This window comes from Natator depressus, chromosome 17 (assembly GCF_965152275.1).
Source record: "Natator depressus isolate rNatDep1 chromosome 17, rNatDep2.hap1, whole genome shotgun sequence".
Taxonomy (NCBI): domain Eukaryota; kingdom Metazoa; phylum Chordata; order Testudines; family Cheloniidae; genus Natator; species Natator depressus.
Genome location: NC_134250.1, coordinates 9,630,815 through 9,654,889, shown reverse-complemented (window position 1 = coordinate 9,654,889; position 24,075 = coordinate 9,630,815). Strand labels below are relative to the sequence as shown.

The 24,075-nt window shown below is 43.2% G+C and overlaps 1 protein-coding gene across 1 annotated transcript; it reads left to right on the top strand.

Annotated features, from left to right (window-relative positions):
* NOS2 (nitric oxide synthase 2) lies at positions 1 to 24,075 on the top strand. The gene is made up of 26 exons (XM_074975040.1): positions 1 to 43; positions 2,082 to 2,257; positions 3,499 to 3,580; positions 4,067 to 4,189; positions 4,267 to 4,415; positions 7,462 to 7,624; positions 8,069 to 8,160; positions 8,488 to 8,629; positions 9,229 to 9,368; positions 10,539 to 10,713; positions 11,272 to 11,373; positions 12,076 to 12,270; positions 12,820 to 12,902; positions 13,240 to 13,384; positions 14,524 to 14,573; positions 14,689 to 14,863; positions 15,546 to 15,678; positions 16,360 to 16,438; positions 17,391 to 17,569; positions 18,417 to 18,580; positions 19,430 to 19,640; positions 20,006 to 20,093; positions 20,560 to 20,681; positions 21,403 to 21,551; positions 22,377 to 22,571; positions 23,236 to 24,075. Exons 2-26 carry the CDS (start codon positions 2,151 to 2,153, stop codon positions 23,350 to 23,352), a joined length of 3,360 nt encoding a protein of 1,119 aa, XP_074831141.1. The 5' UTR covers positions 1 to 43; positions 2,082 to 2,150; the 3' UTR covers positions 23,353 to 24,075.

Sequence of the window (24,075 nt, the reverse complement as noted above, 5' to 3'; positions counted from 1 at the left end):
ACCATCTCCGAGCACACTTGGAAAAACCTCTCTCGAAAGCAAGGTAAGGCAAATTTATGTTTAACTGAGCAGCTGGCCAGGCAGTAATAGCTGCTTGCAAGTGGAATAGTTTTATTGCTGTTTGTATTTTTTTTCCTCCTACTAAAACAGCACCGGTTTTTAAAATCGATTCCCTGTAATGCTGCCTTGAAACCTTTACCCTCCTTGCTACAAGTAAGAGCAGTGCCACAAATGTTCTTTGAATTAACACTGTTGAAAAGATCTAAAGGAACAAGGGACTTATTTTGATCACCAATGAATGGAAAAAGAGAAATGAAGAAAGAATGCACTTTGCCACCTCAGGAAGGCTGCGCTGAGATAGTGTGACAAGACTTCCTAAAACTTTTCCGTATAAGCTGCTGCTCACAGGTCTCCTAGTCAAAATCCCAGGACGCCTCTGCTGTTCTAAGACTGAGCCGCAGCAATTATACCATCAGAAGATTAAAAAAAAACAAAAATTCAAATTAGCCTAAAAGACCAGATGCTTTTAATGAATGACAGGGTGAGTTTAGTTTTGCATCGCACTGTAATGTGCTAGCATTGTTTCCAGTGTGGTAACTCTGCAGATATTTTTGTTACACATACTTATCTTCCTCTTCTTTTTACTTTTATTAAGGGCCAGAATCTAACACCCCTACATTGAGTAGGACCTTCCAGCATTAGTAGTTGTATTCTTTTCAGCGGGGTTACTCACTGTGAATAGGGGTATCAAAATCTGGGTCTGAATTCTTACACTGAACTACTTAGATTGTGAGCTTTTGGGGTCAGGACTGTCTTTTTGGGCTTTATGTGTACAGCGCCTAACACAGAGGCCACAACTGGGGCTCATAAATATTACCACAATAAAAAAAAAAGAGTAAACAATTTATAACAGGGGAAAAAAAGAACGTTTTTCTCTTTCTTTCCTTATCTTTTGACCTTCTTGGCTACAGCTCAGTCTTTGATTTGTCTTATACAGAAAACTTAAACAATGCAGTAGCTTCACTTTTACCCAGCAAGCTGCTATGTCTTCCCAAGGAGGGAAACTTCGCTTTAGGATCAAAGATGAGCAGAAAAGCCCAAATCCAAAAGGACAGCAAGACAAAATCGGGATCAGCCTGTGACAATTAATGGAGCATCATCCTAAACTCTGATTAGTTTGCTACATGGGTTATAGATACGCTATAGTATTATTGACAAAAATCTAGAACCCATGCAAGATTCCTCGGTTCCACATTAGAACAGAACCTGGAATCCACAAACTTCACTTTCTATTTGGCTCTGGCAATCTCTAAAGTGCTGCAAGTTGTATTTTGGTTTTATTCCCTGGGGAAGAATAACTTTCAGCTGGGAATCTTTGCTGTGTTAATGACACAGGCCAGGTGTTGCCTCCTGTTTTCCTGCGAAACACAGAGGTTCAAATAAAGAAAAATATTTTTGTGACACCCAACAAACCTTCACGAAACAAAACTAAAAAAAGAGCTCTTGTGGGTATTTCTGCTAAACTTGGAACACTTGTGTTTTCCAGACCCTAATTACGTTCTGAATTTCATTTGATCTGAGCATTTTGGAACCTCATTGCAAATATGTGTTTTATCTGTGGTGTCCTAGGAATAGGCAGCAGGTGTAGAATAAAACATGTCTACAGCTTCTGATTGGCACGGAGAACCCCTCATTTATTTGGTGTGTATTTACTACAGGATTTGGGCCCTGATTTAGCAAAGCACTGACCTAGGGAGTCCTAGGGTTTTTGCCGAGTCAGGGCCTTAGTAGCAGTTCAGCTTTCAATCATAGGCTATTAATTACAGCAGGTCCATAAATCTGTGGCATTCCCTCATCTGATTGAAGAGGGAGGTTCCTCCTTGGGCACTGTATAACCAGTGCTTAATTTGTGCCAGGATCTTGCCAGGGCTGAGCAGTTCTCTTGGCTTGGCAGTTCATAGCCCTGGTCCCTCTGGCCTTGGTGCATCAGTTATGAATATAAAAAAAGTTGCTCGAGTCCCAGCTCTTCTTTCATTACAATTCAAGCACCGTGTATAACCTCCTTTTATTTCCTTCCATAGCCGAAACCCCTCATCACCTAAACCAGGACTTCAGGGCTAGGAAACAGCAGGCTAATTAAAAGACCGAAAATGATGTGCCCTTGGCAGTTCCTATTCAAGCCCCAAACCGGTCGGAAAGCGTCCCCCAAGGAGGATATAAACAATAATGTGGAAAAAGCAGTCCTGAAAGTTCACGGGTAAGATTTCTCTCCTCTCAATTTGACCCTTACTGCTTTCCTACACTCTCCCTCCTTTAAGAAGGAAAGATCATGGGAAAGCACCATGAGGTTTCAGAGGTACAAGTAAAGAATTGCCAAAGCAATCATTTTAAAGGACAAAGTTTGAGGGATAACTGTTCCTACGTGTCAATTGCAGCCAAGTGACCTAGGTGAGGTAAATTTTAGTTTTCCCTTGTGAGACATACTCACATCACTGTGACATAAAACATGCTGCCTTAAACTTTCATATTTCTCTTTTTAATTGTCTCTGTTTTCTATAAAGTATATAATGGTGTATGCTATGGATGGCTAGATCCACATACGTGTGTGTTGTGGACTTCGGCAAAGTTATTTATTAACCTTGTAATTGTATTATTACCTCTGTAAAGCATTTTGGGATACAGTTTGCACGAAAGACAGTGTATAAAATAAGGTTGCACGCTTCTCAACTGTCCCTCATTTCAAAGGATTTCACCCATTTTGGTGCCTACGTTCCAAAGTTTGGTGTCTACCCCCTTCCCTGGCTCCCCATTTTTCACTATTATCAGTGAAAGTTATTTACATCAGAAATAAAGAATCCTGAACCTGACTCCCACGGGAGTCGCCGCTCACCAGTCAGAGCAAAGGACACACCATCTGGCCTTAAGATGGACATTATCTAAAGGCCATCACTGCCAGTCAAAAGCGGACTCTTTTGCTCCAGGATTGTCAGGCTAGCTCGTGTCAGGCTAGCTCTTGTCTTCTCAAACCTTGCATCCACTTGACAAAGGAAGAACAGAGTTCAAAAGTCAGGCCTTTTGCATGGACTTCCTTCATTTCCTGCATAAGAAAGAAAGCCATTTGCTTAACGTGCCCGCCGCGAGGTTGGGCCTATTTGAAAGCTTCATGCAGTTATTCCCTAGAGAAAACAGATCTGCTCAACATTTTCCTTCTCTTTGTCTGTTTCTTATGACTAGTTCACAGTGGTAGCTTCTTGATGCATTTCCTTTGTTTAGTTTATAGTAGTGGTTCTCAGCCTTTCATACTCTAGGACACAGCAATATGGAAATGGTGGCCACAACCTGCTACCTGTTTCCAGTTCCCTTGAGTTGGGAACACATGGCTTATTGAGTTGGAATTGTTTTCAGACACTGTGTGCCTACTCACCCCACGAGTAAACGGCAATGGGTTAAAAACTAAGCCTCTTGTACTAAATCAGATTCTGCTTATTCATTTCAAAGCTTCGCAAAAGAAGAAGCCGCCCAGCTAAATGATCTGAGCAACAAGCAGGATGAGATGCCACGCATCATAACTGCAGGAGAGGTCAGTGAGAGGAGACAATCTAGTTCTAACTTTGGTACTGGATGCTAAGGGGTCGCAGTGACAGCTGAGTGAAATTTTTCAGCTGAAATTTTTTTGTCCCCCGCCACCTCCCCGGATTCAGTGACACCAAAATGTTTTGTGAATTCATGTCAGTGTCACCAAATTGTTCATTTTGTGCAACCCAAAACTTTTGTGTGCCTAAGGGAGTTAGATACCCACCTCCTATTCCAGTAGGATTTGAGTGCCTGACTCCCTTAGTCTCCTTTGAAAGTCCAAGCCTTTATTTACAAGCATGTCTTATTTCTAAGACCATCCAGTTCATTGTTTCCCTTGGACCACCACAATTAACACACATTGAGAAATCCCAGTCTTCCCTGATGAAACTCTGTCGATTGGCAAATACACCAGGGATAAATTTAGTCCAATGGTTTAATGTTACATGATGAATTCAAAGATTATTTGTATTTTCGTTTTCTCTTTGCTCAGAAACCTCCGCAGAACGGCATCCAACCCATGAGCCAAATATCTGGGTGTCCGAGACATTTAAAAGTTAAAAACTGGGGAAATGGAACCAGCTTTAACGACACGTTGCACCAGACAGCAAAGGCGGTAAGACCATGAAACTTTAACGGACAACTTTCCCTGGCGGGGTGCCATTATTGTTTTTAACATTTCCGTCTTTGCAGGTTCTCAACTGCAAGGCCAAGGCCTGCCAAGGGGCACTCATGAACCCCAAAGGCTTGGTGAAAGGCCCAAGAGACAGTCCAGTCCCACCGGAAGAGATTTTACCCCAGGCGATAGAATTCATCAATCAATACTACAATTCACTTAAAGAGTAAGGCCATTTTAACTTCATTCTTGAATTAATTGCTCCATCTATGGGATGTGAATGCCTCTTAGTATTCTTTCATCCTGAGCTGCAAACTGCCCTACCACACACCATCCGGTCAAAGAAAGGGACAAGAATTATGTGCTCTTAGTGAGTTAGTTGTACTAATAATATGCTGAAATGGTAGGTACCATTACCTGTAAGTCTCCACCCTCCTCAGTGAATATAAGAATGGACTTTATTGAGTGCTTTGTGCAATCTGGTTTTAACTGTCTTAACCCTCCTGAGGCGAATGCATCAATAGGCAGCGTAGAGAAGACTCTTTTTAAAAACAGTGTTACCATCCGTCCACAAACATCCATGTATAAACAAGTCTCTCCACGTCTGGTTTCTTAGCAAGGAAAGCTAATACAGTGCTAGAGTGGAGTAACGCCTATTGAGACCAGCCTTATAATGCGGATACGGCTTTTAGTTTGGCGTTGTTTTAAATGCCCTCTCTCTGTGTTCTGGCACCCTTTGCTCAAGGGCGGTACATGTTATGTCAACATTTCCCATGGTTTAGGGCTTCTTGTAAAGTTACTGGCCTTCTAGGCAACTTGCTGCCATTCAGCGTGGCAGAGTCTTCTCATTCTCTCCCTATCAGGCTTACTGAGCATGCTCAGGGGAATTTCCTAGCATCATAAAAGATGGCTGTATCCTATAGTTCTCAAGATGGAGAAGGGAGGGTGATTTCACCACTTTGGGTGAACATGTGGGAAACGCTGGAACATTTGAGTCCATCTCAAGTGCCACCATTTCCAGGCCCTAGGAATTAGTAAATAAAAGTTTGATCCTACAAGATATTGAGCAACTCCTGAAACCAATGGGAATTAAAACTGCTCAGCACATCCAGGGCTTACTCAGCACTTTACAGGATCATGCCCTAGGTCTCCTAGTTAGCTACTTCGGTGATGCAGATGCTCTTGAGTTTAACACACTAGTTATTTTAAATTGGCCCACATTAACTTTTATGAAAGGAGACACTGATTTGCAGCTCATTTTATAGCTGCTTCCTTTCCTCTTTTTGTGCTGCCCACACGGCACTTTTATGTCTGCTAAAGTTCTGCTTTCATGGTGACTTTATAAGAAGAAATTACTCTTTGTAGTAATCAAGGGATTATGAAATCTCATAACACCAAATAACTTCCAATTGCTTAATTGCATGGTTAGAAACAAGCACTTTCAGAAATTCCTGGCATCATTGCATCTTAGTTGCACTTTCCTGGTCGGGTCATTGACCCAGTTTGATTCTGGTCTTGTCTTTGATCCAGATGCAGCAAACACTTAGGCACATGCTTACCTTAACTCCCATGAGTAATCCCATTGAAATCATACATGCATAAATGTTTTCAGAATCACAATCTTTGTCAACTAATAATGCAGTAAAATGTACATTTGTTACCGGTGACAAATTCCCACACCAGCAGCACAAACACACAAGTATGGGCCAAATTTAGCCCTGGTGTCATTTACATCAAAGGGGAGTTGAACCCACTGCCAGATGCTGAACTCGATCTACGGTCCTGATTCCTGTCTCATCACACCAGCATAAGTAACACTACTGAAGTCAATGGACCCACATTGGCACGTGAGAAGGTGATCCAGCCCTAGGAGTTTTAAGGCCACATTTTCAGAAGAGCTCAGTGTCCAGATTTTCAAAGCGGCTCAGTGCTCCTGGTAAAATCTGGTTCCATTTCTGAGACCTGAGCCCTTCTGAAAACGCCAGTCTCAGGTACAAACAGCTTTCATGGTCAGAAACTTGGCTCTTTGATCACACTGATTTACGCTGTCTCACGCACTGCCCTTGATCTTTCATCCTGGTGAAATTCAACATGTGCTTTCAGACTCTGCAGGCTATTTTCATCCTATTTATCAGCCAGCAAACCAGTTTGTCTGTACCACGATAAATATTTCCCCAATATTGTGTCTTCATTTTCTGCGTTATCAACCTAAAGAATTTGAGAGGTTAGCGTCTCAGGCCAAGAGAACTACCCAGCACCTCCTCTTTGGTGTGGAGTTTTCTACACACTTTGCTCAAAAGAAACACTTTTGTATTAAAATATTAGAACTCAGAGAGGACAGGTATCCATTAGGCCACCTCCACCATCCTTCTGCCAATGCAAGATTTTTTTCCCACCCATAGATTTCCAGTGCTTTCATGGATTTTAACATACAAACCTGGAAAGTCCATATCTTCCTAAACAAGTTAACATGGGAAGCTAGGCAGAAAAAGGCAGCTTCCATTAACGTATTAAGTATCATGGAGATGGGAGCTGAGTGCTCAGAGGACTGAGCTGCACCAAGGTTAAAACATTACACTTTGCATTTCCAGTACTGTTTGCTCCTGAATAAGTTAATTAATCTGCCATTCACATGCAACAAGGACAGCTCAGAGATTTGGAGGCCAGAAGGAACTATTATGATCTGACCTCAGTTGTTACAGCAGTGGCCCTCTCTCCCCCCACACTCATGCCCTGCGCTTAGATAAGCCTTTTCTTTCCATTGCTTAAAAATACTAAGTCGTCAATTGTAACAATAGAGAAATATGGGACTTTGGGAAGAGGTGCGATGGGACGCACGGTGGCAGTTTCCTCTAGGCCGCAGGCTTGCTGATGCCTGTGAGAGGTGGCAAATATTTTCACCGTTGATGGTGCATTTTGGGTAGATCGCTTTCATTTCCAAGTATTGAACCTTGAGGCCAGCCCATCTATGGATATTCTCTTGCAACATCCATTTGTGCCGAATGACAATTTGCACAGGTGCCTAAGAAAATCCTATGCCTGTGTCTGTATTCTGTGGCAAAAGCAAACCCCATCTGTCTAAATCCTCTGCTTCATGGAGGAGCCCCTTATAATCAGAGAGCTTAAATTCTGCCCTCAATTACACCCATCCACCCTCCTGACCCACAACATAGTGACTAGAGGATATTTCTGCAATCACCTTTGTGAATGAAAATAGTTCTGCCTAAAGCACAGCTCATTGTTTCTCTTGATGATTGTTTCCTATTCTACAGGCCACAACCAGAAGAACACCAGCAGCGAATGCAATCAGTAACCGAAGAGATAGAAAAAACAGGAACCTACCAGCTGACAAAAGATGAACTCATTTTTGCAACCAAACTGGCATGGAGAAATGCTCCGAGATGCATTGGGAGAATACAATGGTCCAACCTACAGGTGAGTTACGGATTATAGAAATCTAGGGGCAGATCAGCAGCTTCTGTAAATCAGCATAGTGACATTGACTTCAACAGACTTACGCCAAGTTACACCAGCTGAGGATACGGCCTGTATTTCAGACAATACAAACTGGTTCCTCATTCCAGAGACAAATCAAATAATTGTATATGGTTCAAAACACATTAAAAATCTGCTAAGCAACAGGAGGAAATGCATCTCCTGTACATTACAGCAAAGCACAAATACGTTTATTGGGCCCATATAGCAAAGATGAAGATGAACTCTTCTTAGATGAGATAAAAGTGAAATCCTGTATCCAGATACTAATCTAAACCATTGCACCTGAACCTTAAATTAGGATAATGAACTTCATTAGAAAAATAATTCTAAATCATCATTCCTGAATCAATTTTTTCCTGTATTTCTTCTGGGAATATATAGGTGTTTGATGCACGTAACTGTACTACAGCCAAGGAAATGTTTGAACATATCTGTCGTCATCTTGAATACGCCACAAACAATGGAAACATCAGGTATGTGCTTTTTTATTCCAACATTGGTATTCCAAACACCAGTCTTTGGATCCAGATCTGGGTTTACATTCAGAATCCCCACCACCACCCCAAAAACTCTGGAGTGTCTAGAAGTTTTGGTCCCCCCGTCTCCAGCCTTAATTCCCTCCTTTATCCTGTATCATCGTTTCTTGAAGGTTTGTAAGTTGCACAGTCCCTGGAAAACGAGGGGTTTTGGTTGGGTTTTTAATTTATTTACAAAATGTAAATTAGCAGGAATAATTTTAAAAAATAATCCAAAAGCATATGACTTGCTGTGTTTTAATGGGAGTTAATCTCTTTGGGTAGATCGGCCATCACTGTCTTCCCTCAGAGGACTGATGGGAAACATGATTTCCGTTTGTGGAACAGCCAGCTCATCCGATACGCTGGGTACCAAATGCCAGATGGCTCCATCTTGGGAGACCCAGCTACTGTGGAGTTTACACAGGTAAGTGTTGAAGCAGAATTCACCATCCCTCTTATCTAGCTCATCTAACAGATTTTAGATATTCATCTATCCGATTGATGTAGGTACCTTGTTATGTGGCCCTCTATATTCAAGCTGGTCAAAAATACTCCACAGATCTGATCAAACTCCCATTAAGGTCAATGGAAGACTTTCATTGTGCTGACTGGACACTTTTTGTTCTGTACCTTTCTGGAGCAGGAGGGAGGAATGAGGGTGGGCGAAAGGAATGGGTGGAGCCTTGGCTCCAATGCACCAATCAGCACATCTTACCTAGCATTGCGGGGGGGCCTGCAATTTATTGCTATTATAGTCCTGCAGTAAATTACTCCCTCCATCCCAGAGCAAGGGAGGGTGGTCTCTAAGGCACGCTGCCTCCTAGGCCTACCTCTGGGGTGAGGCAATTTATGTACTACCCCTCAATCTGGGCATACAATGGAGCCCTACGCAAACACAGCATGGCTTTATTGGGATGGGGGAATGTAGTTTTTAACATTAGACAGCATGTAAAGAGTTAACATGTTTTTGTCTTCAAACCCATGGAAAAAAACCAAAACAAAACCCACTTTCTTCACTTACAGTTGTGCATCGAGCTTGGGTGGAAGCCCAAATATGGCCGCTTTGATGTCATTCCACTGATTCTCCAAGCAAACGGCCAAGACCCAGAAATATTTGAACTGCCGCCAGAACTTGTCCTTGAAGTGTCAATGGAACATCCAAAGTAAGCATGCTGGATTTAGATAATCGTATCTGTGCCGTACCTTGACTGCTAGGCTATTGTTAGGCCCAGTTTATTAGCTTGTGACCTGTGGCGGGTTCCTTTATTAGTTCTTTGTTCAGGTGAAATTATGTTGAATTAACCCAAGAGATAAAAATGTATTTTAAAGCAGCTACGTTACATTGAAATGAATGTAGGATAATAGCATTTTTGCAGGAAGTATTTGGAAGTTCTCATCTCTGTTTTAGTCATAGTCATTCAAAAGTACATTGCTTTTAAAAAGTGTGCAGTTGAGTGCTATTGTAATACGCTTGTAGGGTATGGGTCTTCTTGCCCTCAACAGGCCCCTGATTCACCCAAGCATTTAAGCAAGACCAACACTGTTCAGCAAAGCACTGGCATCCTGATTCAAGAAAGCCCTGCTAGTCGGGACATGAGCACATGCTTATGTTGCATTAAAGTCATGTCCAACTCAAGTGAATGGAACTTATGCCCATGAAAGTTAAGGACTGGCCTGAATTGGGGCCTTAATATTAAACATGCAAGAAGTCCTACTGAAGTGACTCCAGCTCAAGCATGTGCTTAAGTGCTCTGATGAATCAGGGCCCAAGCAGCTCATTGAGGACAGCAGTCTACCTACAAAGGCTACCAGCTAATAGACTTATTCCTTAAAATCTAGTGGTACAGGTCTGTGCTTTGGGGTTGAAGGTTGAAACCCTGCTGGCAACTCATGAGAGGGGCCATTATATAGGGCCAGCTCCTCAGTTGTTATTGTAGGTTTCATTTCCTGCTCTAGCCTCTTGCTCTCTCTGCAGAAGTCCTGTACTGTGTTACCTGCTATAGCATTTGACAAATAGTTTGTAGTGATTAGCGATGAGCAAATAATTTAGTCCGTTTCTCTCTCTATTATTTTTCTTGTCTTGTTTATTTTGTGAAGAGACTGCAAAGAGCTCAAACATTCTTTGAGGTTATGCACCAGTTTCCTCAGCAAGGAATTCTTGATTTTCACATGGCTAGTGAAAAATCTGTGGTCAACTTTTGCAACCCCGTGCTGCACTGCTGAGTTACAGACGGGATTGTTCCTATCTATTCCCTGATTGGCATGGGTTGTGCTCAGAAGGAGACCACAGGGAGGGTTCTTAACTAACGGTTCAAAATGTTTCTTTAAAAAAGGTATGAATGGTTTAAGGAACTCGATTTGAAGTGGTACGCGCTGCCAGCGGTCGCCAATATGCTGCTTGAAGCGGGGGGCCTGGAATTTACAGCTTGCCCTTTTAATGGCTGGTACATGGGAACGGAGATAGGCGTGCGAGACTTCTGTGACGTACAGCGCTACAATATCCTGCAGGTAACCATCAAGAGGGTTTTTAATGCATCTGCGTAGAAGAGGCCCGGGAGAGCACCAGGTTTTACACTGAGCCCTGTGCAGGTTGGGGCAGGACTCTGGGGCCTTGTCTCAACCAAGCGCTTTCTTAACCATCTCACTGTTGCTAGTTCAGCTCCATTGGGGGCAGCAATGATGGGAGAACTAATGGTGATTAGGAAAGAGTCGTTACTGGCAAAAGGCAAATTAAAAATTCTTTCTGCTTTACTACACTCACGTTATTAGTGTCGCATGTGAAGGGGTGGTTGTTTTTTTAATACTGTAAACTCTTTGGGGTAGGGGCTGTCTTTGCACAGCACCTAGCACATTGGGTTCCTAGCACATGCCTGGAGCGTCCAGATGCAACAACAATACAAGTAATAATAGGGGACAGCTCCCCTTTAATACCATATAACCCAGTGAGAAACCCCCTCCCGCATATCTGACCACTTCCCCCCCCCCCCCGCACCCCTCCCAAATTTTGACCCAGATTTTTGTCCTGAGGATTAAATTTGTTTTTTCCTCTTTTTTTCCCACATGTAGGAAGTAGGGAGAAGGATGGGTCTGGAAACCAACAAACTTTCCTCATTATGGAAAGATCGAGCGGTGATAGAGGTTAACGTGGCCGTACTTCATAGTTTCCAAGTAAGTCAGTGACAGATATACGAAGAGACAACACACACCCTGGGCCTGATTCTCCTCTCCCTTGCAACAGGTTTACAGCAATCGGACTCCAGTGTAATTGCTCCTGATTTACACTAGGCCCTTTATTTTCAGCAGTGTGTATGTGGCAGCCATTCTTCCCCTGGCTGCCAGTTAAAAACGGGATGGGGTGGGATGTCGTGGAAAAGGTTCAATCATCGCAGTCTAACTTCCTAGTTAGGTGCTAAAAAGCACCATTTGATTAACAGCTTGGTTTCCAAGGACACTTGTTGAAGCCAAAACAAGTCAAAGGGTGGGCAAATGAATCAGAGGCATTGTTTAACTTGCTCGCCCGATTCTGGGGCGATAAACCGCGGGGGGGAAAACGGTGATCTTCGGGACTATAAAGCGAGCTGCAGCTGAGCAAGTCAAGGGTCCATCTAGTACAGTGCCAGTCTCAAATGACTGTTAGCACTGGATGCTTCTGAGTAAGGCATGAGGTCCCCTTAGTATGGATTCCACCCGGAAAAAGACTTCTATATATAAAATCAGTGCAGGGAGAAAAGCAGAAGGTACCATAAAGCCCACTTGGGAACCAATGTGATGGACACGAAGTAAACCCCTTAGATGTTATTGCACCTATTGGTGAAGCTCCATGACACGGGGCACAATCAGCTTATGGACTTCTCTACCCAACTCTTTTAGAAACAAAACGTCACCATCATGGATCACCACTCCGCGGCGGAGTCTTTCATGAAGTACATGCAGAACGAGTACCGCCTTCGAGGAGGGTGCCCAGCCGACTGGGTCTGGCTCGTGCCTCCGATATCAGGCAGCATTACCCCAGTGTTTCACCAGGAGATGCTGAACTATGTCCTCACACCTTTCTACTATTACCAGGTAAGGGCCACCGAACGATCTCAGCAGACAACTTAAAAAAAACACAGCACAAGAGGTCCATCCTGTCCAGGGGTCATACGGCACTTCACACCACGGGGTTCTGGTCTATGACTGGGGCTCCTACACACAACGATAATGCAAATAAGTAAACAGGCAATATGCTGCCTGAACTAAAAACACTGTCATTCGCACTAACTGCCAGTCATGGTGCCTGTGAAGTAAAATTAGCTCATGGCGACATACCGTAATCGTAGGGTTTCTAATGTTGGGGGGAGGGGGGGGGGAAGGGAAACAAGGCCAGCAGTTTCTGTTAAGAAATATCATTAGCAGTATACTCCCAAATGGTCATTAAAATGCAGTTGGACATAACAGAGAGGCTGACCCTGCGTTTGTGAAGTGGATAGGAGCAGGCTTGGACTTGCAGAATGGACCCTAGATGTAGATTCCCAAAGCAATCTGACTGTTTCAAGGGACGACTTGATCGGCATCAAAGAAATTGTGTACATATTCTTTTAAGATCTCAGACCCGTATCTTATGTCTTTTTCCAGGTGGAGGCTTGGAAAACACATGTCTGGCACGATGAGAAACGTAGGCCAAAGAAAAGGGAGATCAAGTTCAGAGTTTTGGCAAAGTAAGGTTCCCAGATAAAAATCTTAAATATTATATGGGATTGAACCATGAAGAGCCAATCTATCCCATCCCAAAGTTAGGGTAGAGGCACTCCACTTCCAGGTTTTTGGTTTGTCTCATTACAGCAATCAGGGCCAATTGAATCACTTGGGTCTGGACCCATACTACCCACAATTTGATACTGTTCACATCTGAAATGTTTGTTTAGGCCAATCTCAAATATATTCCCCTGGAGAATGCCCCAGGCCATCCTCCAAGTCAGCCTTTCCCTGTATTTTTGTAAATCAGGTCAGAACGTTTTGGTGAATAAATGACAAGCTGCATATGACTTTTCCCAGGGCTGCGTTCTTTGCAGCTGCATTGGTGCGGAAAACGATGGCAGCCAGGACCAAGGCAACAGTGATCTATGCAACCGAGACTGGGAAATCTGAAACGCTGGCCAACAACCTGTGCGCCTTGTTCAATTGCGCCTTCAATACCAAGGTAAGAGTCTGTCCCTCTCCCTGAAACCTCCCTTGCACCTCTATGCAGCATGGAGAGAAATCTTTACCCACTGGAGAACAAGAGTTAGAAGACTCAGCACTACCAGCGTCTACAAGATGTCACAAACATTCCCTGGACATTTTGGATAGCCAAGGAATGCAAGCTCTGGCCAGAGTGTATTTTCGGTGTACCTTGCAACTCATTCTTTGTTAGTCACAGACTATTGTTGCAATAGGAAACACTATTTTCCATCCTCTTTGACACCCATTTAATGGCATCAGTCAGTGAAATATCCTGATACCACAATTGCAGCACAAATTCCTATCTAACACCTGAAGTCATGCAATTCGGAGAAGTGACAAATTCTCACAGTAGAGTACGACATTTATTGCATCAGTTCCCACCTGCGTCAGAGGGCTCTATGCTAACTTGGTGAAGCTTCACACTTCACCTTCAACCAGGTCATTGCTGCTGATTGCTCACTCAATCCATAGTGAGGATTTATTACTATATGTACAGCTCAGAGGACACAGCTGAAAGTGGGGCCCCATATTTCTAGATGCTAGACAGGTACAAACACAGAGTCCCTTTCCTGAGAACTCAGGCCCAGATCTCCAAAGGTACCTAACTTCCATTGATTTCAAAGGATCTAGGCCTCACAGTCGAACTAGAAAAGACAGACATGCGGTGGTAAAGTGAGAGGTGAAGTGACTTGAGCAAAGTCACGCAGTGGCAGAGCAATTAACAGAACTCATGGCCACTGCCCTGTGTGCTAGCTCACGCTACCGCCCAGGTTGGGTCAGCAGCGACCTGAAAAGACCGTAGCTCTCGAAAGCCGGTCCTCATTTATGCCCCATAGCAATATCTTATGCACTTGGTCTCTTCCAGGTCCTCTGCATGGATGAGTACAAGCTCAGTGACCTGGAAAAAGAAACCCTCCTTCTAGTGGTGACCAGCACTTTTGGAAATGGTGACTCTCCAGGCAACGGAAAGGTAAATTTAACAGAGAAATCTGTGTTAGAGTCTTATCCAAACCCCATCAAACCCAATGGGGAGATCTTTGAATCTGACCTTACCCTATAGATAATGTAAAATAAAAGTATTTGTGCAACATGAAACATTTTATTTATTTTATACAGAAACTGAAAAATGCCCTGTTCACTCTGAAACAGCTGAGCAAAAAATTCAGGTAATAAAGCCTCTAATTTGCATCTGATCATATCTATTGCCTTTAATTGATCATGCTGTTCAAGGAGGAGCACTAACTTGATCCCTCCAAGACTCATCTATGTCTCTTTGTGCAGATATGCTGTATTTGGCCTGGGGTCAACCATGTATCCAGAGTTTTGTGCCTTCGCTCATGCCATTGACCAAAAGCTTGCACAGCTAGGCGCCTCTCCGCTCACCCAAACAGGTGAAGGGGACGAACTTAATGGGCAGGAAGAAGCCTTTCGCACCTGGGCAGTTAATGCATTCAAGGTAACTACAGTATATAACAGCTGTCCCAGCTGCATCTATTTTTTTCCTGGCTCTCCACCAGCTAAATTGCCCCTGTAAAGAAACTTGGGGGATAAGAGCTACATACAACACACAGCTACCATTAATGATGGGACCCAACTGCCCACTTCAGATCTGGATTTCAATTCCACAACATGTTGGGGATGTCGCTTTGGATCCAGGGTTTTGGTTCAGTTCATTATAATGACAGGAACCATTTGCAAGAGTGGAGGATCTACATCTAGGTTTGGATTTTGAACTCCCCGAAGTTCAGGAGTGATTTGGGACACTGTCTTATTTCCAAGAGCCCAGTTCTGCCACCTTGCGTATAGTTCCATTTCAATGGGAATACTTGTGTGGTAGGCTACACAGGGGGGCAGAAATCAGCCCTAACAGTTTTTCTAACTAGATCCTATCTCTATTAGACTGGTGTAGATTGGCAGTAACCCCATTAAAGTCAGTGAAGAAATCTATTCACATTCGGAATAAGTGAAATCAAAATCTGGTCCAGGCACTCTACTTGATATAATTACTATGACTATTATTATTATTAATTTGTATTGTTTGAGATAGATGCTGCACAATATTATCAGCGAACACTAAAAATGGCAAGTTTTAACATGAATAATCTGAAGATTTATTTTTTTTTATTTTTTAAAAAAAGACTGCCTGTGAGACTTTTGACATCCGTGGAAAAAACAATATTCAGTTACCCAAGGTGTACACCTCAAATGAAACCTGGAATCCCAAGAATTACAGGATAGCATATGACTCCCAGCCTTTGGACTTGAGTAAAGGTACCTTTTCTTTCTCCCTCTGTACCTGTTCTGCATCTCACATGCCCAGGTTTTAAGGAGGAATTGTGGGGGGAGGGATAGCTCAGTGGTTTGAGCATTGGCCTGCTAAACCCAGGGTTGTGAGTTCAATCCTTGAGGGGGCCATTTAGCGATCTGGGGCAAAAATTGAGGATTGGTTCTGCTTTGAGCAGGAGGTTGGACAAGATGATCTCCAGAGGTCCCTTCCAGCCCTGATATTCTATGATGTAGGAATGAGATCAGCTCTGACAATGCAGGATGATAGATCTGATGTTCCACCAAGTTGGTAGAAGCAGCAAGGCCCTGATTTAGATGGGATAATACACTGTCTCTTATTTTAAGTTCGATAAGACATCACAAAAAACACCTCAGCTGACAGCCATGTTGTCAGCCTCAGCAGAAAGGCCAAGGATTGAACGATTTTCTGTCATAGAAGGAGCACAAACAGCGGTGCAGTGTGTTCCCTAAATACGGTTGTCTATATAGGTTCTCATACTTGCTCCTCACCATAGCATTTATCGTAGGGCAATTAACTACTAAAAAAGCTGGAGGTGCCCTGGGTCAAAAGCAGCTCAGGTCTTTTCCACAATTACATGACGACATCTAAAATATATTGAATCAATAAAACTTAGATTAACTGTGGCCTCTTTTCCCCCCCCACAGCACTTGGAAACATACATGCAAAAGATGTGATTCCCATGACGCTCAAGTTCAGGCAGAATCTGCAAAGTTTAAAATCCAGGTATGGCACCTAGATCTTTTAGGTATTTTAATATTTGTTTTTGCTAGAAGTTTAAAAAAATCCTGAGATCCAAGCATGGCTGACCCTGTAGGCATTTGAGAAGGAGGTTTGAATTTCACACCATTACTCTAAACAGGCAAACACCACAAAGCATTTTGACACTAAACGTGGAATCTGACAGAAACCTTTTCCCTGATGAATTCACCAGATCCAATGTGAATTGCTAGTTAATTCAGAAAAAAGTGTCCCCTTGGCGAAAAAGGAATGGAAAAAAAACATAACTCAAATAAAGAAAAGGAGTACGTGTGGCACCTTAGAGACTAACAAATTTATTTGAGCATAAGCTTTCGTGAGCTACAGCTCATTTCAAGCTTATGCTCAAATAAATGTGTTAGTCTCTAAGGTGCCACAAGACCTCCTTTTCTTTTTGCGAATACAGACTAACACGGCTGCTACTCTGAAACCAATAACTCAAATAACTAGTTTGTAATCTTACTGTCATGCAAATTGAGCCATAACAATGCACAAACAAGCTGAAAAGGACGAGTTACAGGCATTTCCAACAACAATATCCGTGTTAGAAATAGAATCCATAAAAGACTTCCCAGTATCCTCAAATAAGCCCCTTTCTTCTTCATTCTAAATACAGTCTTTGTACAGGAAGCCATCTGGCTTAGCGAGGCAAACCATTCAGCCTTCACTGGTACAGCATGACCTTTCCAGTGGCTCATCTATTTGGGTTCCTGCATGCTGATCAGCAGATCTTGAAGACCTCTCTCATTTTGATTAAGACGCTTGGCTTAACCAGACAGTGGTTTGAAGAAGTCTCCATAAATTAACACCAATTAACCCTCGCCGACTGCCACTTTGAAAGTGTATTATTCTGCACTGTCAGAGGGAAATCCTGTCAACATAACCGTGATTCATCAGATCTCATCTTCTTATGTTTCAGTCGTGTTACCATCCTACTTAAGCTTTCCTGTGAGACTAATCAGGAAGTGCACTATCTGCCGGGAGAACATGTCGGGATTTTTCCAGGCAACCAGCCAGAATTAGTCAGTGGCATCATTGAGCACATTAAGGATGCACCACCAACTGATCAGACCATCAGACTGGAAACCTGCAATGATGGTAAGTTGGCTGTACTGCAACTCCAGGGCAATGGATGTTTTACAGATATTTTCCATAAACCACCACAAGAGTTTTCTTTTAAAGCAAAAAAGTTCACCGAAATGCATTAAATCAAAATACGTATTCATTGGGTTCTTCTGTTGTCTTCAGAAAACAGAAGAGTCGGTTCTTAGGCAAGAAGTGGTTGCTGCTAAGGGTTTTACTCTATAAACTCCTAATTTTTAGTTATTCTTCTGATGCTAGGTTCTGATTTCAGTCACAGTGAAGAAAATCCACAGTAACGTCACGAGGGCTAATGGAGTGATCCTGGATTGACACAGTAACGGAGATCAGAACCTGGCTAGTGACTGTAATTACGCTAATTGATACAGGGTGTTCATTACTACAAAACATATAATCAGTCTCCTAAAAGAGGTTTCCATGTCTCTCCCTGCTCTGTTGCAGAAGCTTGCTAAATGATAGCCTTTTTGCAGGGAGACAGTTGTTTAAACAGTTCCCTTTGTTTAAAAGGAGTGTTCTATCATCATCTGTGATTCAGTGCATATACAGAAGGGCAGATCCTCAGCTGGTGTAAATCAGCTTAGTGTCATTACAGCCTTTAACAAGCAAATTCCTCTAGGAACACCTTGCACTGCTATCCCATAGCTTTTGGTGTTGATCACCTACAATATTATCTTTCACTAGGTTTGTTTCCTTAGTAGACACTCCTCTCAACTGAGGTCTATGTTCTAGATGTGATACATGGTTCACTGCGTGCAGTCTCCTTTCAACTTCATTGAGATCTGCACAGCACTTCCAGCTGACAGACTCCTTGGAAAGTGTTCTCAAGTGTTCCTTACATTTCTAGGTGGCTACTGGACAAGTGACAAGAAAATTCCACCCTGTACACTTTCCCAAGCCCTGATGTATTTCCTTGACGTCACTACACCACCCTCCCAACATCTGCTAAAAAAACTCTCCCGGCTGGCAACAGAGGAAGGAGACAAACACAGACTGGAAGTCTTATGTCATGTGAGTGTTTGGACTTGACTTATGCATTGAGGGGTCAGTGCCCCTCCACTGCTGTGATGAAGGCTATAGAAATGCATGTAATAATGAAGAATAGCTGTTTTCCATTTGCTGTGTAAGCTGCATTATTCCAAGACCATCCTTGATAATAGGAAGGATGGTCTTGTGGCTAAAGCCCAGGAGTGGGAATCAGGAAATACTGTATGAAAGACTTCCCGCGGTATGAGATTTCCTGAGTGATTCTGGGCAGGTCACGTAGCCTGTTTGGGCCTCTGTTGAAAGAGTATAATACTACTACTTCCTTGTCCCCCCAGCGGGGTGGTGAGAATTAATTCAGTTAAGGATTTTGAAGTCATCAAGTGGAAGGCGTTATCCAAGAGCGCTGGCAGACAGTTTGGTAAAGCAAAGAGAAGGGATTTATGAATCGCCAACGTGGAAATAACCAGCTGAAAGTTCAAGGTCCAGATGAGCGTCTGTTGAGTTCAACAGCAGCTCAATAGCTTTCAGGATCAGAGCATATGGATGTCTGGCAAGATAGGGCTGGGAAAAAAACAAAAACAGGCTCCCCCTTCTACTTCCACATCCAGCCCCAGTCAGCGAAAACAACCTCTGGGACGTATTTCAGAGCTTCTAATTCCAGACGTTAAATAAAAAAAATCCCAACATTTTCAAACAACTCAGTCTAAGTCGCGTTCTAAAGCGGACTAAGGTTTGAGGGAGTCTCCTTTTATCTGAAGGATACCTATCACTAGCTTAGCAAGCAAGCCTGAAACTTATTCCAATATCCCTGCTCCTAACCCCGATGAGACTCAAAGTTCCTTTTTCACATTTGTGGCTGTGTTTGGCTTTCAGAGTTTAGAGGAGTACAACAAGTGGAAGTTTTTCAACAGCCCCACCATTTTGGAGGTACTGAAAGAGTTTCCTTCCACCCAAGTCTCCACGTCTTTTTTACTGACTCAGCTGCCTTTGTTGAAACCCCGGTACTATTCCATTAGCTCCTCACGGGACATGACGCCCAGAGAGATCCATTTGACAGTTGCAGTGGTCAACTACAGGACAAGAGGTAATTGTTACTTACATTTATTCTTTGGTTCGATGCAATTTAGGTGGCACAATGATTAAGTAAACTGGGTCCACCATACGGCATAAAACATACCATTTTAGCTAAGAGTGTATATTGTACTGCTGCTCTCAGTCGATACGTGCAGAATATAAATGGATAATGAAAATTTGCGGTCTAAATAGGGAACATTACTCTTGGACTGGTAATATCCTGCAGCTAATCTTTGGTTTTCAGTTAGTAGACGCCAATTTATTTACACACCAATTTGTTTTTATATCAGTTCAACTTCTACAAAAAGTACTTGATGGTTTGGTTTTGGTTTTTTTTGGAGGATTCATAGATGCATTTTCCCTTCCTCCTGTTAGATGGTCAAGGTCCTCTGCACCATGGTGTTTGCAGCACATGGCTGAATACGATAGCTCTCCAGCAGACAGTCCCATGCTTTGTGCGCAGGTGAGTGTATATGTCCTGTAGCGCGCCAATGGGAAAATATCAGTACTTAGTTCAGCTTCGTTATAACAATCTCTAATAATATCCATACTTATTGCAAGGCAACATGGTCTAATGGATTGATCAGGGGGGCCAAACACTCCTGAGTTTTTACCCCTAATCCAACACTTTGTGACTTGACCCTATGCGTGCGCTTCCACAAAACAGGGGTAATAACACTTCCCTACATCAGAGGGGAATGGGCAGGATTAGCCTTTTCACCATGCCTTGAAAATAGAGAGCCTGATTCTCCACGCTCTAAACACCAGATTTACCCTGGTGTAACTCTGTTGATTTCAGAGTAACAGAGTGGAAATTCAGGCCACTAGTGATAGATAATTGATAAGCATTATTCAGGGAGCTTGGTAGGAATGGATTTACCCCATATGATGTTTTTCCTAACCACATTCTCACATTTTATTGACATCAGTGCTAGTGGATTCCGGCTTCCGAAGGACCCCGCCAAGCCCTGCATTCTGATCGGCCCCGGGACAGGAATTGCTCCATTCAGAAGCTTCTGGCAGCAGCGCCTCTATGACTTAGAAAAGAAAGGTACAGTGGGAATTACCCCCAGGAGGAGCCCTGTCCCCCCAGGGACGCCATTCATCCAGAAATGTCAATTGCATGATGCTGTTTTCACTAACTTGACATACAAGCAGCATGGAATTCATCCTCATAACTCAGCAATGTGGGGCACTGTGGGTGGACGTGAAAGAGCGTGATGAGGGTGGGGGGAAGGGGGGAAAATGTACAAATGCTGTAAAAATGTGTGCTTGGAAGTGGTAGCCCTGAGCAAAGAGCACTGCAGACATCCACCAACCCAGGAAGAGCTTTGAGAAGGATTTCACGTTAAAAAACACACACAACCAACAACCACCACCCAATAGCCCTGCCTCCTTCCCACCCTCTTTGGGATGCCTGATAGCAGAGAGCAGACCACAAACATCTCTGCCTCTTTCACAGGGGCTTGTAGCATAGAGAGAAGGTTCTTTGTGATCTTACAACCCTTTTCAACAAGCAACCGGAATTTTGCGGTGTCCCTGCCTGGTCATATAAAGACGAGTTGAGCTTCTGCCAGTGACATTTTGTACCGTTAAATGATGCTGCAGATGCTTAAAGCAGAACCTCGCTCGCTCTTTCATACATACACAGTGGTAAAAGCTGGCTGGAAAATAGGCTCCTGTCCTTGCATGACTAGCTGCTGAGACAACGGGGCCCTCTGTTGCCATTGTAATTGCAGGTAATTGGGCTAACTTTCCAATGTTGGTTTCAGGAATTAAAGGCAGCGGCATGACATTGTTGTTTGGCTGCCGGCAGTCAGACATGGATCATCTCTACAGAGAAGAAACTCAAGAAATGAAAAGAAAAGGAGTGCTGAAAGAGGTCTACACAGCCTACTCCCGGCAACCCGGCCAAGCTAAAGTAAGCTTCATTCCTCTGCCCTCTAGAAAGGCTTGAGCACTGTTTAAAGTTCTCCTTTGAAAGGGTTCAATGTTTTGTTTCTATGTCTCGTGCCTGAGTGAAGAATGCCATTTTCTTCAAAGGAATGGAGCCAACCTTGCCCTTGACTTCAATAGGAGCAAAGTGTATCTATCTAAGCTTTACATTATTGCCCTGTAGAAGGAAGAGAACAGGAGTATCCAAATTCAAGCTTCAGATGGAAAACTGTCTGTGAAGCTAGAACTTGTTCAAAACCCCAGCCCTAAATGCCCCGGACAAGTTCAGACCTGCACATTGTACCTGTTGGGGAAGATGTTGACCCCAGCTCTCATCACTTTGCCATTTGTCTCTGAAATGGTGCAGCCAGAAAGACAGCAGAGCAGGCACTCTGGGAATTCCCCCTGCTGAGCAGAATCACTGGATGGCAACCTGTGGCACCTAAGCCACCCTCTCTCCAACTGCGGCTATAGGAGTGTGTGCCCGGCATGTCCCTGTGCCCTGACAATCCCCAGCTAGCTGAATGGGGCTGTGGACAGCTGGTGTAAATTAGAGCAGCCTTCAGGCTGCTCTAACTTATGTAAGGGACTGGCCCAGCCTCAAGATCAGGGTAGTATAAAAGGTGGCTTAAAGCCACTTCTCCCTTCTGCTCTTGGGCAGATTATAGTTTGACTGGACTGAGGGAGTCAGAGCCTTAACATGGCATGATGGGGTTGTGTAAGTCTACTCCAAATCTAGATCACCCATGATCTCAGACAGCATTAAGTGGACCTTATTTGACTTTTTCCCCCTCTCCCCTCCCCCCTTAAGGTCTACGTTCAAGACATTCTTCAAAGCAAGCTGCAGGCAGAAGTGCACCAAGCCTTACATGAAGATGAAGGGCATTTGTATGTCTGCGGGGACGTGCGCATGGCCAGGGACGTCTCCCAGACCTTGAAGGAGATGTTCACAAAGAAATTGAAGCTGACGGAGGAACAGGCTGAAGACTACATCTTCCAGCTGAAGGTAGGTGTAGAAGCCAGATGTGCATGCTCACTATCGTCAGGGTTGAAGCTAAAGAGTCCTGCGTGAGTTAAACTAGACTTCAGTGTAGTCATCGAGATGCAATGGAAAGGGCAACAATTATAGCAAACAATAAATTTGTGTGTGTAAATTTGTCAGACATTCTGAATTAGAATGCAAGGCTGGGTGATTTATTTCAGTTTATATAACGTACCTGTTGAGAATGCTCAGGGTGCATGTACAGATTACAGTATTCTACCCCTAAACTGATTTGCAATATCCTGCCCCACTTTGACCCTGGACAGCCAAAGGGGCAGGATTTGCCCATGAATAGCTATGAGTGGCTTTGCAACATGAACTGAACCTCAACATTGTCAGGCTCTGTTGGCCCAAAGGGGACGGGCAGTGAATTTGAGAAGGGAAGAAACACTGCACACAGACACTAGACCTGCTCTGCGGGCTGCCTTGTGCTGTTGGAATGGTGCAAAGTGACAAGAGTTACAACGTTCAGCTTATCCTTGAGCTTGTAGGATTTTTTCTGACCCCCAAAAGTTCACCATCACTAGTCAGTAGAACAAACCCAAAGAAACTGAAAAACGAGCAGCCAGTTTGTTAAATAATGGGAAGCCAGACTGATGTTTTTGTTCTGTGTCTCTGATTTTTACAGAGCCAAAAGCGATACCATGAGGACATATTCGGGGCTATGGTTCCACACGAGGGCAAGAGAAATGCAAGCACTTTGAAACCTACCAGCCCAAGAACCACTCAACAGTTAATGTTTTAGCCAACATTTGAACGTATGTGATCATTTTCAAACAGCAAGGGGTCAAATTCTCCTTCCAATGCATGTCAAGGCACGCGCATACATTTGCTGGCAGAATTTGACCCTCAAAAGTTTAGCCTTAAGGAAAAGGTGACTTTTTAATGTAATTAAGCCTTTATTACTATTTATTTGCGACTTCTTTTTAATGTCTATTTTATTATAACCTTGATCATAGTTCAAGTGCAACTTATTTTTTAATGCACGTTAGGAGAGGATAAATGCCTGTAGTTTGTATTTAAATACAGAAGAAGATCTGCTCACAAGGGAAATACAGATTTTTTAAGTGATTTAGAATAATATTTTTGTGCAATGGATTGTGTGTGTGTGTGTGTATTTATATGGATTTGTTTTACAGTGTATATAATACCCCTTTAAAAGGAAATCACTTGACGGCTGCGTTACTTTTAAATGCTGATCATGCTGATGATTTCTATTTGTAGCAAAGTTCACATGAAGTAATATAATCATTCTAAAGTTGAAATATTTGTTGCCTGCAAATGAAGAAGTTGCAAATCCTGCTTCATAGGATGGCACTTGGATACGTCTTACTGCTGTTACAGAGCACGTGTCAACGAGGCTCAAAAATACATAAGCACTTTGTATGTTTTAAATTCTGTATTCCCATTTGACCGACACTATGTTATAATAAATTATGCCTTTATAGTGAGAACACTCTGTGCTTGT